This window comes from Doryrhamphus excisus, linkage group LG1 (assembly GCF_037039965.1).
Source record: "Doryrhamphus excisus strain RoL-2023G ecotype Guam linkage group LG1, RoL_Dexc_Guam_v1.1, whole genome shotgun sequence".
Lineage (NCBI taxonomy): Eukaryota > Metazoa > Chordata > Actinopteri > Syngnathiformes > Syngnathidae > Doryrhamphus > Doryrhamphus excisus.
The window spans coordinates 15,942,832-15,970,592 of NC_136357.1; the positions used below are offsets into that span (position 1 = coordinate 15,942,832).

The window sequence follows — 27,761 nt, forward strand, 5'->3', positions numbered from 1 at the left end:
AAATCACCTGCCGGAGAAACTGGTCTGAGAGAAAACTTGAGTGTCCCGGGCCTCCATTGATACGTGTGGTTTGAACCAAGAACGCAGTTATGAGTTATGAGTTTAAAGGGTGCTGCTGGCTCAACTTCACCACTTTTGTAGATTTTTGTGGATTTGGCCGCCATGATGGTGAGCAAAATTTACATTTATCAGAGCTCATAAATCCATTGTACACAATTGTACGCCTAGCTCCGCCCACCTTTCTTGCGCACCATCTTGGTGGACTTTCTGATATATAATACCGTACTACACTCCGTGACATTCATTTGCGGTCATTTTTGCACTTCCATATTAACTGTAGTGTCCTTGGTTCAAACGCTATAAGAGGCTGTCTATGGGTGTGTTGCACGAATTAAGTTTGTCCCTCCTGCCTGTCCGTATTGGCGGCAGCGGCACTCCGCATATTTGACAACAAATTGTCAACTAGTTGTTGCCTTAAACTCTTCAAAGGTAAGTTTTATACTTTTAAACTCATCTGTATGGAACTTTGGGGATTGATTGATCACTCAGTCTGCATTGTGTGTTGTTTAGGTGGTATATGCGATTGATGGGTAACTTTTAACATTCGCCGATTTGTCTACTGTTGTTGCTAGTAGTTAGCTAAATTAGCCGATGCTGTGTTAGCATAGTTCCCGTTTGCTTTCACTTTGTAAGTTAGTTGTCTTTCTGTCGACAGTGTTTACTATCGCCAGATTAGTGGTGAAATGATATTGTTTAAGTTTATGATGACATTAGTCTAAGACGTACAATTAAATCGAATACTTAGGTCTAACTTTTTTCTTACTATCTTAACTTGTCAAGGTCGAGCATATCTTTTCATTCATGACAATATTTGACCTATTATGATTTGAGATATAATGTCCCCATCTAGTAAAATCTTTTACATGTGAGACTCCATTGTACTTACAATGTTCAAGCAAGTTGGGTTCATCAAGTTTATGTGCAGGTGGTTGTCATGGACGACATCACCCGCCTGGTGTCCACAGGGGACTCTGTCAAGATCTGGGATGCAGCTTCCATGGCGCCACTGGAGCACTTCAACCCGCACAGCAACAGCCACCCGGTGGCCCAAGCTTGTTGGACCACCAACAGTATCCTTAGATCAACTCCTTTTATGTATATCCATCCATTTTGTCTGTTGCTTATCCTTACTAGGGTTGCGGGAGCCTATCCCAGCTATCTTTGTGTGAGCGGTGGGGTACACCCGGGACTGATCACAGAGCACATATAGACAAACCATTCACACTCACTTTCATACCTATGGACAATTAACCCAATATACATGTTTTTGGAATGTGGGAGCAAGCCAGAGTACCCAAAGAAAACACACATGAGCGGGTAAACTGCAAATTCCACACAGAGATGCCCAAGCGGATATTCAAAGCCAGGTCTTCATGATCTCCTGAGTGGCCAACCACTCAATTACCGTGTGGATTTTGTCTTTTTTTTTTTTTACCTTGACATTGTGGTCTAGACCAGTATTTAGTCAGTGCCAGCAGCAGTGGTGACAAAGTGGTCCTTTCCAGCCTAAAGTCGTCACCTGTTCCACTGGTGGAACTGGCCGAGGGGGTGAGGATGACACAATAAGACACTACCATGAGTTGACTTTATTTTATACATATGACGTCCTTTCAGAAAAGACAAACACGTGTGTGTCTCAGCACGTCTTCACAGTTTGTGGTCAGTGGAGGTCTGGACCACTGTGTCCACATCTGGGACCTGAAGACCAAGAGACTGCAGCGTTCCCTCAAGGTAGCACATGACTTCCATCTATGTCAGCTGACACCTTCACATGACATCATTGTGTGTGTGTGTGTGTGTATACAGGAGCACAAAGAGGAGGTGACATGTGTGTCCTTTAATGCCAATGACAGCTGTATTGTGTCAGGATCTACGAGTGGAGATCTTGTCCTCCACAGTCTCACAACCAACATGTCCACCAAAGCCTTTGGGCATGGCAGCCAGCAGGTTTGTCACAAAGCAAAACCACCTTCTTCTTCATGTCCTGTGAACGGATGTTTGGTCCTCAGCCCATCCACGACCTGCGTCTGTCCACACTGAAACGCTCCCTGCTGGGCAGCGTCTCAGACAGCGGCACAGTGGTCCTGTGGGATGCAAACACACAGAAGGAGCTGCACGTCTTCGACACCGCACACAAAGCGCCGGGCTCGGGAATTGCCTTTTCGCCGACTGCTGAGTTGCTGGTTGTCAGTGTGGGTCTGGACAAAAAAATTATATGCTACGACACGGCCAGCAAGATGTGAGAACTCTTGGTATCCTTGTGGAAGAAATTGGTACAGCGTCATGAGAAAGCTCATACTTAACATGTTTTTGTGGGTGCAGTTTGCTGCGGTCCATACGTGTGGAGAGTCCGCTGACTTCGGTGGACTTCACTCCTGACGGTTCTGGTTTGGTAGTTGGGTCCACTCATGGTAAAATTTTCCAGTATGACCTGAGGAACATCAGCGCCCCCAACAGGATCACCATTGCACACAAGACTTCTGTCACCTCTCTGCGTTTCCAGAATAACAGCAGCAGACATAAGGTAGGTGCCAGCTCACACCTGACACCATGACAGTCAAAAGTAAATTCAACATGTATCGTCCTCCTCCTCTCAGTCCAGCAAAATGACATCATCCAGGGTCTCCAACACAAAGAGATCCTCCTCCAAAGTGACCGCCAGCCATATTGCCTCTGCCCCCACCATTAACTTCTCCCCTCAAATGCAGACTAGTGCAAGTCAGTCCTAATTGGTCCACAAGATACTTTGAGGTGGAGCTAATCTACAAACAGCTTTTTTCCCAACAGGGGTCACTGATGAAGAGGCTGCCAATCAAGAGCCGGACGGGCAGAAAGGGGCAGAGCCTGCTCCTGTGAAGTTCAGCGGGATTGGACAAAACAGTCTGGACCTGTTCTCTCCTGCCCGAGAAGGTCTGATCCCTGCTCTAGACTTTTTTGAAGTGATGTTTTTAATCGCGTGTCAATTCGGTGCAGATGCAGGCACCCAGCTGGCCAATGCTGAGGAGACATTTGGACCGGCTCACAGTACGTCCGTCCTCATGACATCGCCTTGTGCTGCTGTGTTGCTAATGCTGCTGTTTCCACAGTAACAATGCCAAGCAGAGAAGGAGAAGGGCCCAAGGCGTCAGGCCGCGTCAGTCTGGACATCTTCTCTCCCGTCAGAGAAGGTCAGACAGAAAGGAAAACTTGTGTTGTTTATGGGATGGAACATGTTGTCATGGAAACAAGACAGCTTGTGTTTCAGAATCTGGTCCCAGCTCGCTTCGGAAAACGCCGCTGTTGTCAACGGATCGATGTTACAGTCCACTGTCCATCTCACAGACGCCCACCATCAAGGAGGAGGAGCCCGCTGAAGCATGTGACCTCAGAAAGGTTCTGACATCTGACCTTGGCTTACTATGAATGAGGTGAAATAACAGAACACTTCTCTACTGACAGACCAGTAACTCCAGTCTGGAGGCAGATGATCAGACTCCGCCCACCTCATCACAGCAGACCAATCTCAGCCAGCCGGCTCCACCTTTCTTCACTCCAGAGCCAAGCCTCAGGAGAGCCAATTGCGTTCAAGCGCAGCTCGATTACGACTCGCCTTTCCACAGCGCTCTGCCTACCCTTGCTACAGGTAAGGCATGGCAGTGGACGAAGCATCATTGTGGCATTGATGTGATGTTCTACCTGGTGTCTTCAGGTGCGTCCGCAGCAGCGTCTCTCACTGACAACATCGCTCAGGTGGCAGTGCAAGGCGGAGCCCCTCCCCTCACCTCCCTGCAGATCCACTTCATCCAGAACATGATCCACGAGACCTTGGAGGACTTCAGGTCAGTCAATGAACTTTGACCTTGTGCTTCATGCATCATGTGACCATGTCTCGCCTTCTCCACAGAGATGCATGCCACCAAGATATTGTCAACTTGCAGGTGGAGATGATTCGCCAGTTTTACATCCAGCTGGTAAGGAGTTGTCATGATTAAATTATCAGGAGTGGAGTCACATTGACATTGCATCTTTTCAGAATGAGATCCACGGCCTGATCGAAAAGTACTCGCTGAATGAGTCTCTGGTGGAGGAGATCGAGCGCCTCAAAGAGGAAAACCGCCGCCTCAGGACCAACTTCTGATGGGCAGGTCAGCGTGGCTACAAGGGAAACCTGGCGGACCTGTTGACACCTGTTGAAGGTGGACATTGATGTGGAAAGACTGGAAACTTTGACAGATAACCGTGATGAGTCATGACAAAATCTATGTTTGTTACATGAAATAAAAGTGATGCAGCCTCATATTTTCATCATGTGATCATCAGCTGTAAGACAATAAAGTGGGCTGGGTAGGATCTTCAAGTTCAGTGAAATTAGGCAGTCTTACCAAGGTGATGAGTTGAGGTCAAGTAGTTTCAGTTTTATTGAAGCACCATAAAAGAGACGAGTCACAAACAAAAAGACATCCATTCAAATGGAAGCTGGAGTTCAGCGGTCAGAGGTGTGGGTGCATTGCGTCGCCGTCCGCCAGGTTCACCCTGCATATGGGGCATGTGGTGTTGTCCTGCCAGCAAACAGGAAACGGCATCTTGGCGTCAATCATGTTGCCTGGCAAAAAGTAGATCATCATGCGTTACCTTGAGCCATCGGTCGATACAGGGGACGTGGTAGTCATGGAAACAAGGCAGCATCCTCAACTTGTCACCCTGCTCGTAGTCGCAAAAGCAGATCTGACACCTGTCAAAACAGTACCGTGAAAGTTATGCTACTGGTAAGCAGTAGCGACTCGCCACTACACTTACTGTGTGTTCCCGCCTCCACCCTGGAACGTTTTAACAGGGAATCTTTGAATCTCAGCGCGGGACAGCTTTTTGGACACAATGACACCTTGAAGCTCCTCAAACGCCAGCAAGGCCTGAGGATGCCAAGATGGTGGGGTGAGTGACACCAGTGGCTTTAAGAAAACTCACTAAACTCACCTCATAGTCATCCCCTGTAGGGTTGTCTGACAGGAGCGGCTGGGCCCTCCGTCTGCTTCGTCCCCACCTGCGCTGGTGGCCGAGCAAGCCTGCACACAGATATATCACTTGGACGTTTAGTGCCATTTGCGGGCATTCTGTCGCCATAATGGGTCCCACCTTGTTCCAGTTGCGCTAGCGGGGATATGGCCGCCGCCAGCAGCTGTGGTGTCCAGCTGGTGTCGACATGCGTGTGATGCTGTAATGAGCACAGTGAGCAGGTCAGGCACACGAGTGTAAATGTGACTTGGAGGACGATGCGGCCTCACCCTGTGATGGCGATGATGATGATGATGTTCTGACTCAGCCTCCTCGTGGTCAAACTGTGCCTGTGTGTTCAAACATGAAATTGTGGAAATTGTTGTGGAATAAAAAGATGAGATATCATGCTTAAAGGGCTCCGCCCACCTGCAGGCTTCGGGCAAAAGCTTCATCTTCCTCCATCTGCGCCATGCGGACTGGTAGATCGTCCTCATCGCTGCTGACCACGTGAAGTGCCGCCTCTGCACAGCAAACAAACACTTCCTAAAGCAAACTCCATCTTCTTCATCCTCCTTCATCCAGTCCGCTTACCAATTGTGGTGTTGGCCTGCTCGCCGCTCAGCCACTTCCTTTCCTCTGCTGTCAGAAAAGACAACGAGTCGTGATCACTTGAAGGCCGCGTTGTCGTCCCAGCCGCCACCACCGTCAGTCCCACCTCTTCCTCCTCTGGGGCTATCGTGGGTAACGAAAATGGTGATGAAGAGGAGGAGGAAGAGGATGTGGAGGAGGTGTCCAACCAGCCGCCCGCAGGAAATAGTCTCAGAGAGGATGCAGGCACAAATCCAAGATTCTGCTCTGTCACTGCTGCAGCCAGCTTCCTGCGCTTGGACGGCCCGACGGAACGTTCAGCTCGGTCCACTGAGTGCCGTGTCATGACCTGCGCACATAGGGATAAAAGGTCAAAGGTCAGGCAGCAAGACGATGTCATTTTGGACTTACCGGACTAAAGGCTTCCTCTGCACGCCGTGTGCGTCTCCTGCGTTTGGCGAGCTGCGAACTGACAAAAACAACACATACAATGTGACTAGTTGGAATATCTTGTGATGATCCAGACATAGTCCATTTTGAAATTGTCACCACAACTTTTATGAGTCCATATAATTTTCTGTACCTGGGTGTCTCTGGAACCAGCACGGAGAGGTCATACTGGTCGACGGGGAGATCAAAGAGACGAGCTCGGTTGAAATCATCAGGACTGTTGGGTTCCGACGGGAAGGAAGAATCCATTGTGGTGACTGCACATTCCTGCACAACAACGACAAAAGCTTACATTAAATATGTGACTACTATCTGACTTTTTATACGTGACATGACCATTAAATTAGACTATGCTCGCATATCCTGAATACAAATAGTGTTAGCAGCATTAGCATAGACCGAGAAATCTACCGACGCGACACAAAGAGTTTAAAATCAACAAAATATACGCTACAATAAATATACATAAATATATTTAACGTGAGGACTGTACCAAAAGCAGCAGTAGCTTATTTCCTTCTTTCTTGTTCTTGTTCAGAAAAACGTTTTAAAAAATTCCAACCGTCTCAGGTCAGGTCCTAGCAGGAAGTGAAGTTGGTAACTTCCCGTGTTCGCCTGGGAACAACCGGTATCTCGGAAATGTTGACAAAGCAAACGTTGATTACAGTTTTAGGGTTTGATTCATGACGAACACTGGAATAATTAAAATAATAATAATATTTTTATATAATATATTTAATATATATGTACACAATAGTTTAATTTTATTTGAACATGCATCAGGTTATAATGGAATGCATCACATAATCAATTCACAGTGCCACACAAAAGGAGTAGGATGAAGCAAAGCTTATTGAATCATGCATTATTTTAGTTGTTTGCAAATTAGTTTTAGTATATGTTCTATACGCGCCATTATGGATTATCCTTACTGATTTTTTTTTGCAGTACAGGCATTAAACAAAGGAATTCTGTTTAAAAATATGAAAGCTTGCAACATCTACATGTGTTTTTTATTATGAAGCACTTTAATCACCAACGTTTCATCCTGAGAGGTATTGAATTAAATGATCTAAAATATGAATATATAATAGCCAACGTATATAATTTATTATACTTGACAAATATATTTAAATGTTGGCCAAAGAAGGCATATCATAAATAATAAGAACAAAAAAAAAACAAAAAAAGACCACAGTCAGGTCAGTCAGCAGGATTGGATTCAAAAAAAGCAATTGAGGATGTAGACAAACATTTTATTGCTGTTTTCATTTACATTTTTACATTTTTTATCCTACAACGTTTTTCGACTTTGAACAAAGCACCCCTAGAGGCCGCTCTAACACTTTCTATTCAAAGTGGATAAAACCTATATACAGTATATGATGTCCTTTATAACATGCTGAACAAGTTCACAAGAAGAAGTCAAACATACAAAACCTTATATCATCATTGCCAAAAGAGCAGCAGGCTAGAACAGCAGGCTAGAACAGCAGGCTTAGAACAGCAGGCTTAGAACAGCATGCTCTGCAGCGACTTGCGCACGGAGGCCATTTCCTGCTGTTGCTGTCAAAACAACACACAACATGATTGCCACTTCCCTCATCGCATTTCCCTAATCGATAGCTGTTGTGCTAAACTAATAGTTGTGCATGTGATATTGGGTGTTGATCTCATTAGGCCACATTCTCCATCATTACACAAACACACTTCATCCAATTGGGGCTGAGTGATATGGACCAAGATTCATAACCTAATATATATATATATATATATATATATATATATATATAGTGGCCAGCCAATCATAAATATATATATATATATATATATATATATATATATATATATATATATGTGTGTGTGTGTGGAATATCGATATAAGATATATATCACAATATTTTTTCCACAGGCTGCACATTTTTTCTACAAAGTCAGTTTAGATGAAGTCAAAGCCAAATATGTGTGCAAAGTGGTTTTGTTTTAAAATAAAAAATAGACCATTCTCTTTTCAAAATATAGAAAAAAAATAGTATTTAATCTTCTTTATAAGAAACCTTTCACCATGCTGAAATAAGCTAACCAAAAGAATAAAATATGCAATCAAGTGTAGCACTTAAGATAACATTTTTCAGTGTCAGCAGCAACTCTTATTACTAAATTACAACTCTTATTAATATTACTAAATATTTTACTTTGAGCATGTCCTTATTCCTTTGAGGATTTTGTGCCAGGAAACACCAATCTATCAACAGCATGAGGCTTAGCAACTGTCTGAGTTCCTGTACATTTGTACATTTGTGCTAGAGCTTGTCAGGCTAAATAATTGTGGTTTGTTGAGTCCTTGGTCTTCAGTAGGTTTTTAAATCTGTTTTATCCCACCATTGCAACGGAGACCATATTTTTAGTAATGTGATAGGACACAGCTTTTTTAAAAGCATACAGTAAAAGCATACAGTAAAAGCGTTTTGTGGTGTTATTTCAGCCCACACCTTAATATATTCGTACCTGTGTTTATGCCGAGTTTTATCGGCACGAGGGTCGCCGGGGGTGCTGGAGCCTATCCCAGCTGTCTTCGGGCGAGAGCCATGGTACACCCTGGACTAGTGGCCAGCCAATCACAGGGCACATATAGACAAACAACCATTCACACTCACATTCATACCTATGGACAATTTGGAGTCGCCAATTGACCGAGCATGTTTTTGGAATGTGGGAGGAAACCGGAGTACCCGGAGAAAACCCACGCATGCACGAGGAGAACATGCAAACTCCACACAGTGATTGCAGAGGGTGGAATTGAACTCGGGTCTCCTAGCTGTGAAGCCTGCGCACTAACCACTCATCCACTCCATGCACGGAGGCGGAAGCCCGGCTCAGTGGCGCGCTCACATACACAGTGCAGTGATGAGTGAGACCCCCCTCAACAGTTGCGGTGCACATCCAGTGTATATTGATATAAACGGCATGTTTGTTTTGGTATCTTGCTTAAAATATATATCTGTATTTTAATATTGTATATCGCCCGGCACCAACATCAAATAGGCATTCAATATCATACAGCTTAAAGTTAGAAAATGTAGAAAAAAATCATTCTGTGCTGGAATAATATATTTGACTAATCATTGTATGCAAAGTGTATATATTGTTACTGTTGTACACGTGGCTGGTAGCTCACCGTGTCCATAAGGATCTTCTTCTGCAAGGTCGCCATCTCCTTCCTCAGCACCTGTTGCGCACCCTGCAGGAAGCCCTCTTGGCTCTCCTCCATATCCTCCATGTTCTGTGTACACATACAAATAAATGTACAAACATTTCCTCTCACAAACAAACATGACTTTTTATTTGTAATCCTTTAATGCTTTTACCTTGACAAACTGATCATAGAGCTCACGGACTGCCACCAGTTTCTTATTCTGAAGGACTTTGGTCTGCTGGAGGATTTTCTGCTGCTGTCTGAGCAGGTCCTGAAAATAGATGAATGAGACGGAGTCATGTCATCATTGACAATGTGGAGTAGTGTGTGATTAGCATATCGACCCACGTTGAGTTTTTCCTCCTGCTCGTCCACTCGCTTAGCTTCAGTTTCCCACTGCTGAAGCATTGTCGACACCTTCTGAGAGTACTCCTGAGTCATCTTCTGCCTGCACATATACATACAAGTGTGAAGCTAAGTATGTGCACACATTTCCACTGGATCTTACGTGAGTGTGGGGTCCATACCTCTTGCTGTGATAGGTGTTCCAAAGTTGCTCCAGTTTCTGCTGACTTCCATTCACGTAAGTTTTGGTCAAACTTTCCAGACGTTTCCTCTTGGCCTGCATCACCTTGCTGATGTCAGCTGGACAAACATGTGTATAGGTGTTCTACATGCCTGTACTATTCATCAATGTTCGTGATTGGGTATCGCACCAATTACAAAAACAAATCACTTTCAACTAATTTCATCCAATATATTCCTCCTGTGTTTTATGAATTGTATACATTTTACATATTGTCTTAGTTTTCAGGCATGCTCTGGAATAGTCAGTATTGATTAACTGTCATTACAGCGATTAACATTAATGCATACCTCCAAAGCGCTCCAGCATGGAATGCACTTCATTCCTGCAGATACAGTGAAATTATTTTGGAAATTATGAAACATAAAAAAAGAGATGCTTTGACAATACCCAACAGCAGCACAGGCTGCATTGTCCTCTGAAAACTCAGCAGATTGTCTTTTCTTTGTGGATTTGTCCAGACTTTCAGCTTCGTTGCCTTTGTGGAAAAAAGCGTTTTTAGTCAGCAGTATTTTGCAGTAGCTAAAACTAACTGTATATTAACCTTCTCTCAGATCGTCTTCAGACCCACTCAGACTGTTCTTTCCATCCAGAGAAAATTCAAAGACTTTGTCAACATTTTTGTCGGAGAGCTTCCTCTTCCTCATTTTTTTGCTAGTTGACATCTTTCCAGTGTGGTTAGCTAGGCGGCTAACGTTAGCGGTGGCTAATGCAGTCTTGGTACACGCAGCGAATGGTGCTATGAACGCTTAAAACTCACACCAAAAAATCTTGTTCGCTTTAGGATGTCTACGCGTAATATCTTCGTGAAGGTAAACTTCTTCTCGTTTCGATGCTCTAAGCGGACATACACATTATTAATTTCAGCAACAGAACAATCAGAGCTAGGCTAGTTAGCAGTCTTTCCCGCCGCCAGAAGGACCCCGGAAGCAAGCTTTCTTACCAAACGTTGCCTCATCCATCCTTCTATATCTGCATATAGTTTTCTCCAGTGACCTCAATGAAGTGTGTTGATTGTTTATAATTCACAATTTTAATTGTTTGGTTGTGTCAATATATTTCAGTCAGGCAGTGAACACGTCCGAACACTGACACAATACTGATGTCTACACTGTGTAATTAAACTATAAAGTTGTAAAACAAAGTACAAAACAAACAATATTTCAATTTTCTTGTGCCTGTTACAATGACAATGAAGACAATGTGATTCTGAAAAGCTATACAACAAGTTAAATCCAAAGCTCTTTAGTCCTTCTGGTTGTTCAGATGTCAAACTTTTCTTCACAGATAAAATGTCCGTTCTCCTCATAGTCATCCCGTGTGACCACCATCTGGTTATAGTCAAGATATTGAGCCAGGAACTTCCCTCCTTCCCACGAGTATGTTATGGGACTGTGGCACAAGAGAGCATACGTCATTGCGAACAGAGAAGACACAAAGTAAGGAGGACAGGAGAACACTCACTTGTCGGGAAGCATGACCGACACAGGCATGTGGGTGGGAACCAGAGAGCGAAGTTCTGTTTCCAGGCGCTCTCTGAAGCCCGGGAATAAAGTGTTGCCTCCGGTCAGGAGGATGTTGTCATACATGTGAGGCTGCATGTCTGCACAGGAGCACACGCGTTAACACCTGCAAACATGCTAGCAGTCCACTGAAGCAGGCTTGTTTGACATTTGCCTTGATATAAAAAAAGACAAAATAAGGTTTTTCCAATTTAAACTGAACTCAAGACCTTCCGGCAAGGACTGGACAGAGTGCACGATGGCTTCTGGAATGCCCATCTCCTGGAGACCAATGTCTGAAGGATGGAACAGCATCTCGGGAACGGCAAACCGCTCGTTGGCGAGCCTGAGGATCTGCTCTCCCGTCTTGTACTTCCCACTCAGGACCACTTGTTCAGCTGGCTGGTGGAGGAGAACATACAGTATCTCATGAACGTGAGTACACACTTTGCATGAGCGGTGTTTCAACCAAGGAAAGACTGTAAAGCAGAGCATGATTCGCTCCCTTGTGATAAATTATATCCAAAATGATTTTCTACAGTCTTTTCCCTTGACTGAAATGTGAGGGGTGTACAAGTCAAAAAATTTGGAGACACTTTCTCATTCAATTAAATGAGAAGCTGTCAATCAAACAGCCAGGCGCACGTGCAGGAAAGTCAATGCCGTTTAAAGAAACGCCCACCAAAAACAGTCAGCGAAACACACGCCGACAGCAAACCTTTTGGCGACGCGTTACATTGGAATAGTAATTTGAGATGAACGAATGAAAATGGAGGAATCTGATGAAAGTAGAAGATTCTGAAAAAAGGGAAATGCAGTTCTGACAATGTTACCTCAAGATACGATGACACTGACTAATTACAGCCTTTATTGTGAGCTCCTATTGGTAATTCATGTCTACAAGATTGACCTCTTTACTAGCACTTTGTGTTGTGTTTGTGTAGATGCAGATAACTTTAACTTCAATTCTGTGTTTTTGTTTGTAGATCTATAGTTGTTATTTTATTACTACTACTAACTATTACTACTACTTACAGTAGTTATACAATGTTACTGAACAGTTAACTAGCTGTGCCATATGCATTTTTGGTGTCATCTACGTCCCACATTGTCCCCCACAAGCATACTCCCTGTCCCACATCTGGTGAGGTTGGATCTGGTCACCCTACCTCAAAGTGTTCGTTCTATAGAGAAATGAATGGAGCGAGTCAACCCTCCTGTCAGTCATTCAGTCTCTTTGTCTCTATAGTGGCGGGAGGCGGGGTGATAGGCCAGTGCTATTGGTTGGCTGGTCACTCCTGGGAAGGTTCACCGCTGTTCCATTCATTCATTCATTCATTCATTCATTCATTCATTCATTTTCTACCGCTTATCCTCACAAGGGTCGTGGGTGTGCTAGAGCCTATCCCAGCTGTCTATCACAGGGCACGTATAGACAAACAACCATTCACACTCACATTCATACCCATGGACAATTTGGAGTTGCCAATTAACCTAGTATGATTTTGGAGTGTGGGAGGAAACCGGAGTCCCCGGAAAAAACCCACGCATGCACGGGGAGAACATGCAAACTCCACACAGAGATGGCCGAGGGTGGAATCTAACTTGGGTCTCCTAGTTGTGTGGCCTGCGCACTAACCACTAGGTCGCCGTGTATCCCCACTGTTCCATGTTTTTGCCATTTGTGAGTAATGGCTCTCACTGTGGTTCACTGGAGTCCCAATGTTCAAAAATGGCTTTATAACCTTTCCAAGACTGATAGATCTAAATTAAGCTCAATCACTCATCACGCAATCATTTTCACACAGAGCTATGTAGGTTTCGATTTTTTTCTCCTTTAATTAGGGCTCGAGCACTGACAGTGCGAAAGCCCTATTGTAATCGTTCCGTTTCTTATTATTATTATTATTCTGCCAACCGTCGGCCTTTTTGAGGGCCTTAACATGCCCGAAAACTCACCAAATTTGGCGAGCGCATCAGGTCTGGCGAAAAATTTTATATTTTATGGGTTTCAAATATAATGTTCCAAAATTGGCTCTCTAGCGCCACCTTGAATTTTAAAAAAAATTAGCCCCCGACACCAGTTTCACCTATCGTCACGAAACTTGGTGGAGACGTCTATCGTGACAGGACGGACCAAAAAGTCTCAAGAACCCATATTGGAAAACGAACAGGAAGTCGGCCATTTTGGATGGCGGCGGCCTTTTTCGTGCCAGAAGTTGGGGTCGTATCTCGACGAACTCCTCCTAGGGGGTTTGACCAAATGAGTCCGTTGTTGCATCAACGGACACTAGACGGATGGCCGACGTTAAATTGCGAAGGATTTTGGGATATTCCATACGATGTGGGCGTGGCACGCCCCCAAATTTTGCCCATTTTCATATGTCCGGGCCTTGCACGCTGAGCGTAACTGTAGACGTGAATAACTTGGCTCCACGTGGTCAGATCTTCATCATACTTGGTACATGTGATCATGGCCCCGCCCCGAAGGTCCCCGTAGGTCACTTCCTGATTTCGTCGCAGCGTCACCTATTGGCGACAGGCTAAAGGCGTGTCATCTACATGAGGCCTTTTCTGCCAGGAGATTCATCAGATGAACATCAGGGTCACAAGGTCACTGCCTGACAGCCTGGTGAAGCCTGTTGATGGACCATGATGCAGGAAAAGCGCACGTGGTGGGCGTGGCCTGGCGGCGAATGCTCAGGCCTCGCCATTTACATAGAAAAGGTCATCATTCGCCCGCAAAAGGTCGCATGGGCTTGAAAACTCATAGGGGGGGGCAGAATCCAGGCCTGAGCGGCCTGGTGTGGCCCCCATATGAAACCAAGCCAAATTGACTCACTAGCGCCACCTAGAAGTTTTAAAATAATTATCCCTCGCCTCCCGTTGCACGTATCGGCATGATTTTCGGAGGAGACATCACTCGTGACAGGACGCACAAAAAAGTCTCAATAACCCATGTTCTAAAACCAACAGGAAGTCGGCCATTTTAGGTGGCGGCGGCCATTTGGGGGCGGACGTATGGGTCGTATCTCGACGAACTCCTCCTAGGGGGTTTGACCGAATGAGTCCGTTGTTGCATCAACGGACACTAGACGGATGGCCCACGTTAAATTGCGAAGGATTTTGGCCTGCTCCATAGGATGTGGGCGTGGCACGCCACCAAACTTTGACCATTTCATATCTGGCCCTGCCTGGTGTCTGGCCTTACCTTGAAGCAATGTACATCAAAGTCAATACACAGTTTGACTGACAGACTGATGATGTCAGTTGATGGACTATGATGTGTGTAAAGCACATGTGGGGGGCGTGGCCACGGCGAATGGTCAGCCTTCGCCATTGACCATCAAAAGGTCATCATTTGCCTGCAGAAGGTCACAGGCTGCTGAAATCTTAAACGTGAGGCCTTAATCCAGGCCTGAGCGCCCTGGTGGTGCTCCCATGTGACACCAATCTAAATTGACACACTAGCGCCACCTAGAAGTTTCAATTCATTATCCCTCGCCACCCGTTACACGTATCACTATGATTTTCGGTGGAGACGTCTATCAAGACAGGACGCACTTAACGCTCCAGAAGCCATGTTCAAAACACAGCGCCACCAACTGGTGGAAATGTATATCTGCCGTAACTTCCTGATTCATGGTCAGATTGTCTTGAAATTTTTTTTGGTGTGTTGGGTCAATCTCTGGTTTGTTATACTGTGTGTACATAGACTCTATAGCGCCACCAACTGGTGGAAATGTATATAGCCGTAACTTCCTTCCACATGGTCGGATCGGGCCACAAATTTTTCTGGTGGTCTGGGGTACCCTCTGGTCTATGTCTGTGTGTGTTCATAGACAGTATAGCGCCACCAACTGGTGGAAATGTATATAGCCGTAACTTCCTTCCACATGGTCGGATCAAGCCCAAATTTTTTCTGGTGGTTTGGGGTACCCTCTGGTCTATGACTGTGTGTGTACATAGACTGTATAGCGCCACCAACTGGTGGAAATGTATATAGCCGTAACTTCCTTCCACATGGTCGGATCAGGCCACAATTTTTTCTGGTGGTCTGGGGTACCCTCTGGTCTATGACTGTGTGTGTACATACACTGTATAGCGCCACCAACTGGTGGAAATGTATATAGCCGTAACTTCCTTCCACATGGTCGGATCGGGCCACAAATTTTTCTGGTGGTTTGGGGTACCCTCTGGTCTATGTCTGTGTGTGTACATAGACAGTATAGCGCCACCAACTGGTGGAAATGTATATAGCCGTAACTTCCTTCCACATGGTCGGATCAAGCCCAAATTTTTTCTGGTGGTTTGGGGTACCCTCTGGTCTATGACTGTGTGTGTACATCGACTGTATAGCGCCACCAACTGGTGGAAATGTATATAGCCGTAACTTCCTTCCACATGGTCGGATCAGGCCCAAATTTTTTCTGGTGGTCTGGGGTACCCTCTGGTCTATGACAGTGTGTGTACATAGACTGTATAGCGCCACCAACTGGTGGAAATGTATATAGCCGTAACTTCCTTCCACATGGTCGGATCAGGCCCAAATTTTTTCTGGTGGTCTGGGGTACCCTCTGGTCTATGACAGTGTGTGTACATACGCTATAGCGCCACCAACTGGTGGAAATGTATATCTGCCGTAACTTCCTTACGCACGGTCGGATCGGCCCGTAATTTTTTCTGTTGGTTCGGGGTACCCTCCGGTCCGTTACCGTGTGGGCGCATACACTCTATAGCGCCACCCACAGGCGGAAACGTATATCCGCCGCAAGGACCTACCGCGCGGTCCGATCGTCGTGAATTTTTTTATGGCGGTTCGCGGCGTCGGACGGGACGTGACCGCGCACCCGCCTCGCCGCCGCTGTCGCCCCCTCCTGGCGGAAAATTGCAAGTGCCGTGACTCCCTTACCGCTTATCCGCTCGCCGCGGTTTTTCGTACGGCGCGTCCGCGCGCCCGTCCGGTCGCGCGCGCGACCCCGACCCGCGCGTACCCCCGACCCGCGCGTACCCCCGAGCGCGTCGGGGTGCTCGAGCCCGCTCATCACTGCTTGCAGTTTTAATTAGGGCTCGAGCACTGACCAGTGCGAAAGCCCTATTGTAATCGTTCCGTTTCTTATTATTATTATTATTCTGCCAACCGTCGGCCTTTTTGAGGGCCTTAACATGCCCGAAAACTCACCAAATTTGGCGAGCGCATCAGGTCTGGCGAAAAATTTTATATTTTATGGGTTTCAAATATAATGTTCCAAAATTGGCTCTCTAGCGCCACCTTGAATTTTAAAAAAAATTAGCCCCCGACACCAGTTTCACCTATCGTCACGAAACTTGGTGGAGACGTCTATCGTGACAGGACGGACCAAAAAGTCTCAAGAACCCATATTGGAAAACGAACAGGAAGTCGGCCATTTTGGATGGCGGCGGCCTCTTTCGTGCCAGAAGTTGGGGTCGTATCTCGACGAACTCCTCCTAGGGGGTTTGACCAAATGAGTCCGTTGTTGCATCAACGGACACTAGACGGATGGCCGACGTTAAATTGCGAAGGATTTTGGGATATTCCATACGATGTGGGCGTGGCACGCCCCCAAATTTTGCCCATTTTCATATGTCCGGGCCTTGCGCGCTGAGCGTAACTGTAGACGTGAATAACTTGGCTCCACGTGGTCAGATCTTCATCATACTTGGTACATGTGATCATGGCCCCGCCCCGAAGGTCCCCGTAGGTCACTTCCTGATTTCGTCGCAGCGCCACCTATTGGCGACAGGCTAAAGGCGTGTCATCTACATGAGGCCTTTTCTGCCAGGAGATTCATCAGATGAACATCAGGGTCACAAGGTCACTGCCTGACAGCCTGGTGAAGCCTGTTGATGGACCATGATGCAGGAAAAGCGCACGTGGTGGGCGTGGCCTGGCGGCGAATGCTCAGGCCTCGCCATTTACATAGAAAAGCTCATCATTCGCCCGCAAAAGGTCGCATGGGCTTGAAAACTCATAGGGGGGGGCAGAATCCAGGCCTGAGCGGCCTGGTGTGGCCCCCATATGAAACCAAGCCAAATTGACTCACTAGCGCCACCTAGAAGTTTTAAAATAATTATCCCTCGCCTCCCGTTGCATGTATCGGCATGATTTTCGGAGGAGACATCACTCGTGACAGGACGCACAAAAAAGTCTCAATAACCCATGTTCTAAAACCAACAGGAAGTCGGCCATTTTAGGTGGCGGCGGCCATTTGGGGGCGGATGTATGGGTCGTATCTCGACGAACTCCTCCTAGGGGGTTTGACCGAATGAGTCCGTTGTAGCATCAACGGACACTAGACGGATGGCCCACGTTAAATTGCGAAGGATTTTGGCCTGCTCCATAGGATGTGGGCGTGGCACGCCACCAAACTTTGACCATTTCATATCTGGCCCTGCCTGGTGTCTGGCCTTGCCTTGAAGCAATGTACATCAAAGTCAATACACAGTTTGACTGACAGACTGATGAAGTCAGTTGATGGACTATGATGTGTGTAAAGCACATGTGGGGGGCGTGGCCACGGCGAATGGTCAGCCTTCGCCATTGACCATCAAAAGGTCATCATTTGCCTGCAGAAGGTCACAGGCTGCTGAAATCTTAAACGTGAGGCCTTAATCCAGGCCTGAGCGCCCTGGTGGTGCTCCCATGTGACACCAATCTAAATTGACACACTAGCGCCACCTAGAAGTTTCAATTCATTATCCCTCGCCACCCGTTACACGTATCACTATGATTTTCGGTGGAGACGTCTATCAAGACAGGACGCACTTAACGCTCCAGAAGCCATGTTCAAAACACAGCGCCACCAACTGGTGGACATGTATATCTGCCGTAACTTCCTGATTCATGGTCAGATTGTCTTGAAATTTTTTTTGGTGTGTTGGGTCAATCTCTGGTCTGTTATACTGTGTGTACATAGACTGTATAGCGCCACCAACTGGTGGAAATGTATATAGCCGTAACTTCCTTCCACATGGTCGGATCAGGCCCAAATTTTTTCTGGTGGTCTGGGGTACCCTCTGGTCTATGACAGTGTGTGTACATAGACTGTATAGCGCCACCAACTGGTGGAAAGGTATATCTGCCGTAACTTCCTTCCACATGGTCGGATCAGGCCCAAATTTTTTCTGGTGGTCTGGGGTACCCTCTGGTCTATGACCGTGTGTGTACATCGACTGTATAGCGCCACCAACTGGTGGAAATGTATATAGCCGTAACTTCCTTACACATGGTCAAATCAGGCCCAAATTTTTTCTGGTGGTCTGGGGTACCCTCTGGTCTATGACAGTGTGTGTACATACGCTATAGCGCCACCAACTGGTGGAAATGTATATCTGCCGTAACTTCCTTACGCACGGTCGGATCGGCCCCTAATTTTTTCTGTTGGTTCGGGGTACCCTCCGGTCCGTTACCGTGTGGGCGCATACACTCTATAGCGCCACCCACAGGCGGAAACGTATATCCGCCGCAAGGACCTACCGCGCGGTCCGATCGTCGTGAATTTTTTTATGGCAGTTCGCGGCGTCGGACGGGACGTGACCGCGCACCCGCCTCGCCGCCGCTGTCGCCCCCTCCTGGCGGAAAATTGCAAGTGCCGTGACTCCCTTATCGCTTATCCGCTCGCCGCGGTTTTTCGTACGGCGCGTCCGCGCGCCCGTCCGGTCGCGCGCGCGACCCCGACCCGCGCGTACCCCCGACCCGCGCGTACCCCCGAGCGCGTCGGGGTGCTCGAGCCCGCTCATCACTGCTTGCAGTTTTAATTAGGGCTCGAGCACTGACCAGTGCGAAAGCCCTATTGTAATCGTTCCGTTTTTAGGGCTCGAGCACTGACCAGTGCGAAAGCCCTATTGTAATCGTTCCGTTTTTTATTATTATTATTATTTTTTTTTTTATTATTATTCTGACGAAAGGACGGCCATTTTGAGGGCCTTAACATGCCCGAAAACTCACCAAATTTTGCAAGCGCGTCAGGTATGGCGAAAATTTCGATCTGGTGGGGGTCCCGAAAACAATGTTCCAAAATTGACTCTCTAGCGCCACCTTTAATTTTTGAAAAAATTGGCCCCCGCCACCAGTTTCACCTATCGTCACGAAACTTGGTGGAGACGTCTATCGTGACAGGACGGACCAAAAAGTCTCAAGAACCCATATTGGAAAACGAACAGGAAGTCGGCCATTTTGGATGGCGGCGGCCTTTTTCGTGCCAGAAGTTGGGGTCGTATCTCGACGAACTCCTCCTAGGGGGTTTGACCAAATGAGTCCGTTGTTGCATCAACGGACACTAGACGGATGGCCGACGTTAAATTGCGAAGGATTTTGGGATATTCCATACGATGTGGGCGTGGCACGCCCCCAAATTTTGCCCATTTTCATATGTCCGGGCCTTGCACGCTGAGCGTAACTGTAGACGTGAATAACTTGGCTCCACGTGGTCAGATCTTCATCATACTTGGTACATGTGATCATGGCCCCGCCCCGAAGGTCCCCGTAGGTCACTTCCTGATTTCGTCGCAGCGCCACCTATTGGCGACAGGCTAAAGGCGTGTCATCTACATGAGGCCTTTTCTGCCAGGAGATTCATCAGATGAACATCGGGGTCACAAGGTCACTGCCTGACAGCCTGGTGAAGCCTGTTGATGGACCATGATGCAGGAAAAGCGCACGTGGTGGGCGTGGCCTGGCGGCGAATGCTCAGGCCTCGCCATTTACATAGAAAAGCTCATCATTCGCCCGCAAAAGGTCGCATGGGCTTGAAAACTCATAGGGGGGGGCAGAATCCAGGCCTGAGCGGCCTGGTGTGGCCCCCATATGAAACCAAGCCAAATTGACTCACTAGCGCCACCTAGAAGTTTTAAAATAATTATCCCTCGCCTCCCGTTGCACGTATCGGCATGATTTTCGGAGGAGACATCACTCGTGACAGGACGCACAAAAAAGTCTCAATAACCCATGTTCTAAAACCAACAGGAAGTCGGCCATTTTAGGTGGCGGCGGCCATTTGGGGGCGGATGTATGGGTCGTATCTCGACGAACTCCTCCTAGGGGGCTTGACCGAATGAGTCCGTTGTAGCATCAACGGACACTAGACGGATGGCCCACGTTAAATTGCGAAGGATTTTGGCCTGCTCCATAGGATGTGGGCGTGGCACGCCACCAAACTTTGACCATTTCATATCTGGCCCTGCCTGGTGTCTGGCCTTGCCTTGAAGCAATGTACATCAAAGTCAATACACAGTTTGACTGACAGACTGATGATGTCAGTCGATGGACTGTGATGTGTGTAAAGCACATGTGGGGGGCGTGGCCACGGCGAATGGTCAGCCTTCGCCATTGACCATCAAAAGGTCATCATTTGCCTGCAGAAGGTCACAGGCTGCTGAAATCTTAAACGTGAGGCCTTAATCCAGGCCTGAGCGCCCTGGTGGTGCTCCCATGTGACACCAATCTAAATTGACACACTAGCGCCACCTAGAAGTTTCAATTCATTATCCCTCGCCACCCGTTACACGTATCACTATGATTTTCGGTGGAGACGTCTATCAAGACAGGACGCACTTAACGCTCCAGAAGCCATGTTCAAAACACAGCGCCACCAACTGGTGGAAATGTATATCTGCCGTAACTTCCTGATTCATGGTCAGATTGTCTTGAAATTTTTTTTGGTGTGTTGGGTCAATCTCTGGTTTGTTATACTGTGTGTACATAGACTCTATAGCGCCACCAACTGGTGGAAATGTATATAGCCGTAACTTCCTTCCACATGGTCGGATCGGGCCACAAATTTTTCTGGTGGTCTGGGGTACCCTCTGGTCTATGTCTGTGTGTGTTCATAGACAGTATAGCGCCACCAACTGGTGGAAATGTATATAGCCGTAACTTCCTTCCACATGGTCGGATCAAGCCCAAATTTTTTCTGGTGGTTTGGGGTACCCTCTGGTCTATGACTGTGTGTGTACATAGACTGTATAGCGCCACCAACTGGTGGAAATGTATATAGCCGTAACTTCCTTCCACATGGTCGGATCAGGCCACAATTTTTTCTGGTGGTCTGGGGTACCCTCTGGTCTATGACTGTGTGTGTACATACACTGTATAGCGCCACCAACTGGTGGAAATGTATATAGCCGTAACTTCCTTCCACATGGTCGGATCAGGCCACAAATTTTTCTTGTGGTCTGGGGTGCCCTCTGGTCTATGTCTGTGTGTGTACATAGACAGTATAGCGCCACCAACTGGTGGAAATGTATATAGCCGTAACTTCCTTCCACATGGTCGGATCAAGCCCAAATTTTTTCTGGTGGTTTGGGGTACCCTCTGGTCTATGACTGTGTGTGTACATAGACTGTATAGCGCCACCAACTGGTGGAAATGTATATAGCCGTAACTTCCTTCCACATGGTCGGATCGGGCCACAAATTTTTCTGGTGGTTTGGGGTACCCTCTGGTCTATGTCTGTGTGTGTACATAGACAGTATAGCGCCACCAACTGGTGGAAATGTATATAGCCGTAACTTCCTTCCACATGGTCGGATCAAGCCCAAATTTTTTCTGGTGGTTTGGGGTACCCTCTGATCTATGACTGTGTGTGTACATCGACTGTATAGCGCCACCAACTGGTGGAAATGTATATAGCCGTAACTTCCTTCCACATGGTCGGATCAGGCCCAAATTTTTTCTGGTGGTCTGGGGTACCCTCTGGTCTATGACAGTGTGTGTACATAGACTGTATAGCGCCACCAACTGGTGGAAATGTATATAGCCGTAACTTCCTTCCACATGGTCGGATCAGGCCCAAATTTTTTCTGGTGGTCTGGGGTACCCTCTGGTCTATGACAGTGTGTGTACATACGCTATAGCGCCACCAACTGGTGGAAATGTATATCTGCCGTAACTTCCTTACGCACGGTCGGATCGGCCCGTAATTTTTTCTGTTGGTTCGGGGTACCCTCCGGTCCGTTACCGTGTGGGCGCATACACTCTATAGCGCCACCCACAGGCGGAAACGTATATCCGCCGCAAGGACCTACCGCGCGGTCCGATCGTCGTGAATTTTTTTATGGCGGTTCGCGGCGTCGGACGGGACGTGACCGCGCACCCGCCTCGCCGCCGCTGTCGCCCCCTCCTGGCGGAAAATTGCAAGTGCCGTGACTCCCTTACCGCTTATCCGCTCGCCGCGGTTTTTCGTACGGCGCGTCCGCGCGCCCGTCCGGTCGCGCACACGACCCCGACCCGCGCGTACCCCCGACCCGCGCGGACCCCCGAGCGCGTCGGGGTGCTCGAGCCCGCTCATCACTGCTTGCAGTTTTAATTAAAAGTTGAATTTAAAAACTGCATTTTGCGTTCAGTTGTATATATTAATACAATCTGCTCCAAGCACATGTAATTTCTATATTCTATAACTGTAGTATTCATGCTAAAATGCAAGGCCAGTGCTCATTTTTGTAAGATACTGTACATGGAGGAAGAGAAGATATGCTGTAGGACACGACTAACCTTGCAGAATCCTTTCTTGATGGTGCTGAAGTCAGGAAGAACGTAATCCCTCATGACGGTGTTATCATGTCCCTTCAACCTGGAAAGACACACCAATACCGAGTTGTATTCTCCCATCATTCATTGTCAGGCTTTCACACTACGAAAGTGTCTCCCACATGACAAAAATGAGTACAAGTTGCACCCAAACGCCTCTGAAGAGTGCTTATCAACGACATGTAGTATGCAGGTCAGCTGAGATAACAGGTCTTACTGTGCAATGGACATGTCTTTGTAGAAGTCTTGGGACACATAGCATACGTCCTCCTTCACCTGGTTGATCACATGCGTTTCATCCATCACATGCAGCTGCCTGTCCACGCACGCATACACACACAGAATGCTGTCATTTTGTTGAACTTTTTGACAGAGCAATGACTCTTGACAATCTTTGGTCATGTGAGCAAGGAGGCAGGCCCACCGATAGGAAATGATCTCTTTCAGGTGATTGGTCAGTAGTTTTCCTCCTATGCTGATCCTACACAAGAGAGCACCATCAGCATCAATATCAGAAAGAAGCGATGAGGTCAGTGAAGTCTCTGACCTGCGAATGGCGTCCTTCATTTTGTTGCTGCGGCAGTAGGGGGCGATGTGCGTGAAGGAAAAGCCGCTATCAACGAGTAGGCAGCATACTCGAGAGGGTTTGTTGTGGAAGTAGTATCGCGCGCTCAGAGAACCCGCTGAAGAACCACGTAGACAGAGTGAGAATATGCTACATGCTAGGCTTGGCTAGCTAGTGTCCATGGTAGCAACTCACCATTGATTCTGACTGCTGACTGGAACTGGTACTCCTCAAAGAGGATTTCATTCATGGATTCCTGGATGGAGGTGAAGTTGAAGTATGGCTCGGTGATGACCACGCTTGTTTCAGCAAAGTCCACCTGCAATCACAATTTGGGAAGATGAGCAGCAGCAGCAAGAGAGAAAAGGGTCTTTGTCTTTGTCAACCTTGAACATCTCCTTTCCAAACAGATGATCCCAAACTTTCCTCTGGACGTCCCAGTTGACCAGGTAGCCCTGAGCAGGAGAGACGCGTGTCAAAAATCAACCACTCCAATTTATAAGTGTGGCAGGGTTTTAGAGTGACGTGGTCACCTTCTGGAAGGGCAGGATGTAGAAGAGACCTGAAGGATCTTTGATCTCATCCAGCTGACTGGCAGTGAAGGTCTTCATTCGAGACGTCTTGGAGCGAAACTGACAGTTGGGAATGACGCTAGCAGTGAAGAAGACACATTTTGGATTTATGTTAACATCTGTGGACATTAAAGTCACTGTGGTGTTGGTGGCAACCGCGCAATCTGCTGGACAGTTCACACATTGCGCTTCTAAATTCAAATCCCATGTTATTTTATCTTTTTACACACATGCATTATGCTGTCCAGCACGATTTTTTCTGTTAGCTACTATTAATATTTGGCTGTTTGTGTATTTTGTTTAGCTTGTTTGATTTCTGCTTACATAGGAAAGCAAAGAAAAATTAAAACTGCAAGCAGTGATGAGCGGGCTCGAGCACCCCGACGCGCTCGGGGGTACGCGCGGGTCGGGGGTACGCGCGGGTCGGGGTCGCGCGCGTGACCGTACGAAAAACCGCGGCGAGCAGATAAGCGGTAAGGGAGTCACGGCACTTGCAATTTTCCGCCAGGAGGGGGCGACAGCGGCGGCGAGGCGGGTGCGCGGTCACGTCCCGTCCGACACCGCGAACCGCCATAAAAAAATTCACGACGATCGGACCACGCGGTAGGTCCTTGCGGCGGATATACGTTTCCGCCTGTGGGTGGCGCTATAGAGTGGTTGGCCCACACGGTAACGGACCGGAGGGTACCCCGAACCAACAGAAAAAATTAGGGACCGATCCGACCGTGCGTAAGGAAGTTACGGCAGATATACATTTCCACCAGTTGGTGGCGCTATAGCGTATGTACACACACAGTCATAGACCAGAGGGTACCCCAGACCACCAGAAAAAATTTGGGCCTGATCCGACCATGTGGAAGGAAGTTACGGCTATATACATTTCCACCAGTTGGTGGCGCTATACAGTCGATGTACACACACAGTCATAGACCAGAGGGTACCCCAGACCACCAGAAAAAATTTGGGCCTGATCCGACCATGTGGAAGGAAGTTACGGCTATATACATTTCCACCAGTTGGTGGCGCTATACAGTCTATGTACACACACAGTCATAGACCAGAGGGTACCCCAAACCACCAGAAAAAATTTGGGCTTGATCCGACCATGTGGAAGGAAGTTACGGCTATATACATTTCCACCAGTTGGTGGCGCTATAGAGTCTATGTACACACAGTATAACAGACCAGAGATTGACCCAACACACCAAAAAAAATTTCAAGACAATCTGACCATGAATCAGGAAGTTACGGCAGATATACATTTCCACCAGTTGGTGGCACTGTGTTTAGAACATGGCTTCTGGAGCGTTAAGTGCGTCCTGTCATGATAGACGTCTCCACCGAAAATCATAGTGATACGTGTAACGGGTGGCGAGGGATAATGAATTGAAACTTCTAGGTGGCGCTAGTGTGTCAATTTAGATTGGTGTCACATGGGAGCACCACCAGGGCGCTCAGGCCTGGATTAAGGCCTCACGTTTAAGATTTCAGCAGCCTGTGACCTTCTGCAGGCAAATGATGACCTTTTGATGGTCAATGGCGAAGGCTGACCATTCGCCGTGGCCACGCCCCCCACATGTGCTTTACACACATCATAGTCCATCAACTGACATCATCAGTCTGTCAGTCAAACTGTGTATTGACTTTGATGTACATTGCTTCAAGGCAAGGCCAGACACCAGGCAGGGCCAGATATGAAATGGTCAAAGTTTGGTGGCGTGCCACGCCCACATCCTATGGAGCGGCCCAAAATCCTTCGCAATTTAACGTGGGCCATCCGTCTAGTGTCCGTTGATGCAACAACGGACTCATTCGGTCAAACCCCCTAGGAGGAGTTCGTCAAGATACGACCCCTACATCCGCCCCCAAATGGCCGCCGCCACCTAAAATGGCCGACTTCCTGTTGGTTTTAGAACATGGGTTATTGAGACTTTTTTGTGCGTCCTGTCACGAGTGATGTCTCCTCCGAAAATCATGCCGATACGTGCAACGGGAGGCGAGGGATAATTATTTTAAAACTTCTAGGTGGCGCTAGTGAGTCAATTTGGCTTGGTTTCATATGGGGGCCACACCAGGCCGCTCAGGCCTGGATTCTGACCCCCCCTATGAGTTTTCAAGCCCATGCGACCTTTTGCGGGCGAATGATGACCTTTTCTATGTAAATGGCGAGGCCTGAGCATTCGCCGCCAGGCCACGCCCACCACGTGCGCTTTTCCTGCATCATGGTCCATCAACAGGCTTCACCAGGCTGTCAGGCAGTGACCTTGTGACCCCGATGTTCATCTGATGAATCTCCTGGCAGAAAAGGCCTCATGTAGATGACACGCCTTTAGCCTGTCGCCAATAGGTGGCGCTGCGACGAAATCAGGAAGTGACCAACGGGGACCTTCGGGGCGGGGCCATGATCACATGTACCAAGTATGATGAAGATCTGACCACGTGGAGCCAAGTTATTCACGTCTACAGTTACGCTCAGCGTGCAAGGCCCGGACATATGAAAATGGGCAAAATTTGGGGGCGTGCCACGCCCACATCGTATGGAATATCCCAAAATCCTTCGCAATTTAACGTCGGCCATCCGTCTAGTGTCCGTTGATGCAACAACGGACTCATTTGGTCAAACCCCCTAGGAGGAGTTCGTCGAGATACGACCCCAACTTCTGGCACAAAAAAGGCCGCCGCCATCCAAAATGGCCGACTTCCTGTTCGTTTTCCAATATGGGTTCTTGAGACTTTTTGGTCCGTCCTGTCACGATAGACGTCTCCACCAAGTTTCGTGACGATAGGTGAAACTGGTGGCGGGGGCCAATTTTTTCAAAAATTAAAGGTGGCGCTAGAGAGTCAATTTTGGAACATTGTTTTCGGGACCCCCACCAGATCGAAATTTTCGCCAGACCTGACGCGCTTGCAAAATTTGGTGAGTTTTCGGGCATGTTAAGGCCCTCAAAATGGCCGTCCTTTCGTCAGAATAAAAAACGGAACGATTACAATAGGGCTTTCGCACTGGTCAGTGCTCGAGCCCTAATAAACGCAATCGATAGCAATGGAGGCACCTCACCCACCTAACGTTCTCCATACTGTATCCTATTTTTGCCGTGTAGGCTCCGTTGTCCAGTACTAAAGTGGGCATTGTTTAAGTCCAAAGTAAGCTCTTAAAACAAACAAGTCAACTTTTAGGTTTCACAAACAACACAGGCACTTCCAATATTGTCGCGTTTGGTTCATTTCCGCTTTGCCGCTGGTTGTTTGTGTTCATTGGTGGAGGAGTCAGCCAATCACAAGCTCCATTGACAGTCCTTCAAAAAGTGGTCCGGGTGGAAACACACATCACACTAAAAATACGTCCAGCAATCCTACACTTTCAATAAGTAACCTAATGTAATAAGCAAAAGTAAACTGTCATTTGTGAATTTTCCCGGCGTCCATGAATTTTATTTTCCTTTATGGACAATGAGTAAACACAGCAATGGAAAAAATATACAAATAGTACTCTTTTCACATTCAAAAACATTGCTTCCTGCTTTCCATAATTTTTCAGTAAAACTCAGGGGACCTTTTCTCAGGACATGTTCTGTTATGTTCTCTTGAGTATCTCATAGGAGTATATATATATATAGTATATATGTAGAGTATATATATATATGTGTGTGTGTGTGTATATACACACACACACACATATATACATATATATATACATATATATATACATATATATACATA

The 27,761-nt window shown here is 47.2% G+C and overlaps 4 protein-coding genes across 6 annotated transcripts; 1 reads left to right on the top strand and 3 right to left on the bottom strand.

Annotated features, from left to right (window-relative positions):
• The first annotated feature begins 280 nt into the window (after positions 1 to 280).
• On the top strand, positions 281 to 4,391 carry nedd1 (NEDD1 gamma-tubulin ring complex targeting factor). 3 transcript variants are annotated; one of them, XM_058076481.2, is made up of 16 exons: positions 281 to 489; positions 986 to 1,130; positions 1,514 to 1,608; positions 1,675 to 1,791; positions 1,867 to 2,007; positions 2,070 to 2,299; positions 2,383 to 2,584; positions 2,658 to 2,778; positions 2,833 to 2,970; positions 3,034 to 3,084; positions 3,147 to 3,227; positions 3,305 to 3,432; positions 3,499 to 3,682; positions 3,749 to 3,878; positions 3,944 to 4,010; positions 4,073 to 4,391. In XM_058076481.2, exons 2-16 carry the CDS (start codon positions 995 to 997, stop codon positions 4,175 to 4,177), a joined length of 1,926 nt encoding a protein of 641 aa, XP_057932464.2. In that variant the 5' UTR covers positions 281 to 489; positions 986 to 994; the 3' UTR covers positions 4,178 to 4,391. The 3 variants fall into 3 exon arrangements, with proteins under 3 accessions (XP_057932464.2, XP_057932463.2, XP_057932465.2); XM_058076480.2 differs by having other exon boundaries at positions 282 to 489; positions 3,293 to 3,432; XM_058076482.2 differs by having other exon boundaries at positions 284 to 489; positions 2,848 to 2,970; positions 3,293 to 3,432.
• A 42-nt stretch (positions 4,392 to 4,433) lies between these two features.
• Positions 4,434 to 6,681, bottom strand: LOC131131626 (uncharacterized). Its single transcript, XM_058076483.2, has 11 exons — positions 6,566 to 6,681; positions 6,206 to 6,339; positions 6,034 to 6,091; positions 5,626 to 5,971; positions 5,461 to 5,555; positions 5,322 to 5,381; positions 5,173 to 5,251; positions 5,014 to 5,102; positions 4,837 to 4,949; positions 4,672 to 4,771; positions 4,434 to 4,598 (listed from the first exon to the last, which is right to left on the bottom strand). The coding sequence occupies exons 2-11, from the start codon at positions 6,319 to 6,321 to the stop codon at positions 4,530 to 4,532; spliced, it is 1,125 nt and encodes a 374-aa protein (XP_057932466.2). The 5' UTR covers positions 6,322 to 6,339; positions 6,566 to 6,681; the 3' UTR covers positions 4,434 to 4,529.
• Positions 6,682 to 7,351: 670 nt separating this feature from the next.
• On the bottom strand, positions 7,352 to 10,762 carry sycp3 (synaptonemal complex protein 3). Its single transcript, XM_058076522.2, has 8 exons — positions 10,399 to 10,762; positions 10,245 to 10,332; positions 10,145 to 10,179; positions 9,796 to 9,913; positions 9,617 to 9,716; positions 9,441 to 9,539; positions 9,251 to 9,355; positions 7,352 to 7,638 (listed from the first exon to the last, which is right to left on the bottom strand). Exons 1-8 carry the CDS (start codon positions 10,517 to 10,519, stop codon positions 7,585 to 7,587), a joined length of 720 nt encoding a protein of 239 aa, XP_057932505.2. The 5' UTR covers positions 10,520 to 10,762; the 3' UTR covers positions 7,352 to 7,584.
• Positions 10,763 to 10,895: 133 nt separating this feature from the next.
• actr6 (actin related protein 6) lies at positions 10,896 to 27,318 on the bottom strand. Its single transcript, XM_058075295.2, has 11 exons — positions 27,104 to 27,318; positions 24,003 to 24,120; positions 23,856 to 23,924; positions 23,665 to 23,788; positions 23,452 to 23,587; positions 23,329 to 23,385; positions 23,122 to 23,220; positions 22,869 to 22,947; positions 11,587 to 11,758; positions 11,319 to 11,457; positions 10,896 to 11,246 (listed from the first exon to the last, which is right to left on the bottom strand). Exons 1-11 carry the CDS (start codon positions 27,169 to 27,171, stop codon positions 11,117 to 11,119), a joined length of 1,191 nt encoding a protein of 396 aa, XP_057931278.2. The 5' UTR covers positions 27,172 to 27,318; the 3' UTR covers positions 10,896 to 11,116.
• Between the last annotated feature and the right edge of the window lie 443 nt (positions 27,319 to 27,761).

Excerpts from the sequence above, each read along its gene's own strand:
- nedd1 (XM_058076480.2), top strand. The coding sequence starts at position 995 with ATGGACGACATCACCCGCCTGGTGTCCACAGGGGACTCTGTCAAGATC. Across the intron at positions 1,131-1,513 it reads AGCTTGTTGGACCACCAACA|ACCAGTATTTAGTCAGTGCC; the intron begins GTATCCTTAGAT and ends ATTGTGGTCTAG. Across the intron at positions 3,433-3,498 it reads AAGCATGTGACCTCAGAAAG|ACCAGTAACTCCAGTCTGGA; the intron begins GTTCTGACATCT and ends CTCTACTGACAG.
- LOC131131626 (XM_058076483.2), bottom strand. The coding sequence starts at position 6,321 with ATGGATTCTTCCTTCCCGTCGGAACCCAACAGTCCTGATGATTTCAAC. Across the intron at positions 5,556-5,625 it reads GCAGGCCAACACCACAATTG|AGGCGGCACTTCACGTGGTC; the intron begins GTAAGCGGACTG and ends TTTGCTGTGCAG. Across the intron at positions 4,950-5,013 it reads CTACAGGGGATGACTATGAG|GCCTTGCTGGCGTTTGAGGA; the intron begins GTGAGTTTAGTG and ends TGGCATCCTCAG.
- sycp3 (XM_058076522.2), bottom strand. The coding sequence starts at position 10,519 with ATGTCAACTAGCAAAAAAATGAGGAAGAGGAAGCTCTCCGACAAAAAT. Across the intron at positions 9,717-9,795 it reads AACACCTATCACAGCAAGAG|GCAGAAGATGACTCAGGAGT; the intron begins GTATGGACCCCA and ends GTATATGTGCAG. Across the intron at positions 7,639-9,250 it reads AGAAGATCCTTATGGACACG|CAACAGCAGGAAATGGCCTC; the intron begins GTGAGCTACCAG and ends TTGTTTTGACAG.
- actr6 (XM_058075295.2), bottom strand. The coding sequence starts at position 27,171 with ATGCCCACTTTAGTACTGGACAACGGAGCCTACACGGCAAAAATAGGA. Across the intron at positions 23,925-24,002 it reads ACATCCTGCCCTTCCAGAAG|GGCTACCTGGTCAACTGGGA; the intron begins GTGACCACGTCA and ends TCTCCTGCTCAG. Across the intron at positions 11,458-11,586 it reads TGTCCAGTCCTTGCCGGAAG|ACATGCAGCCTCACATGTAT; the intron begins GTCTTGAGTTCA and ends GCTCCTGTGCAG.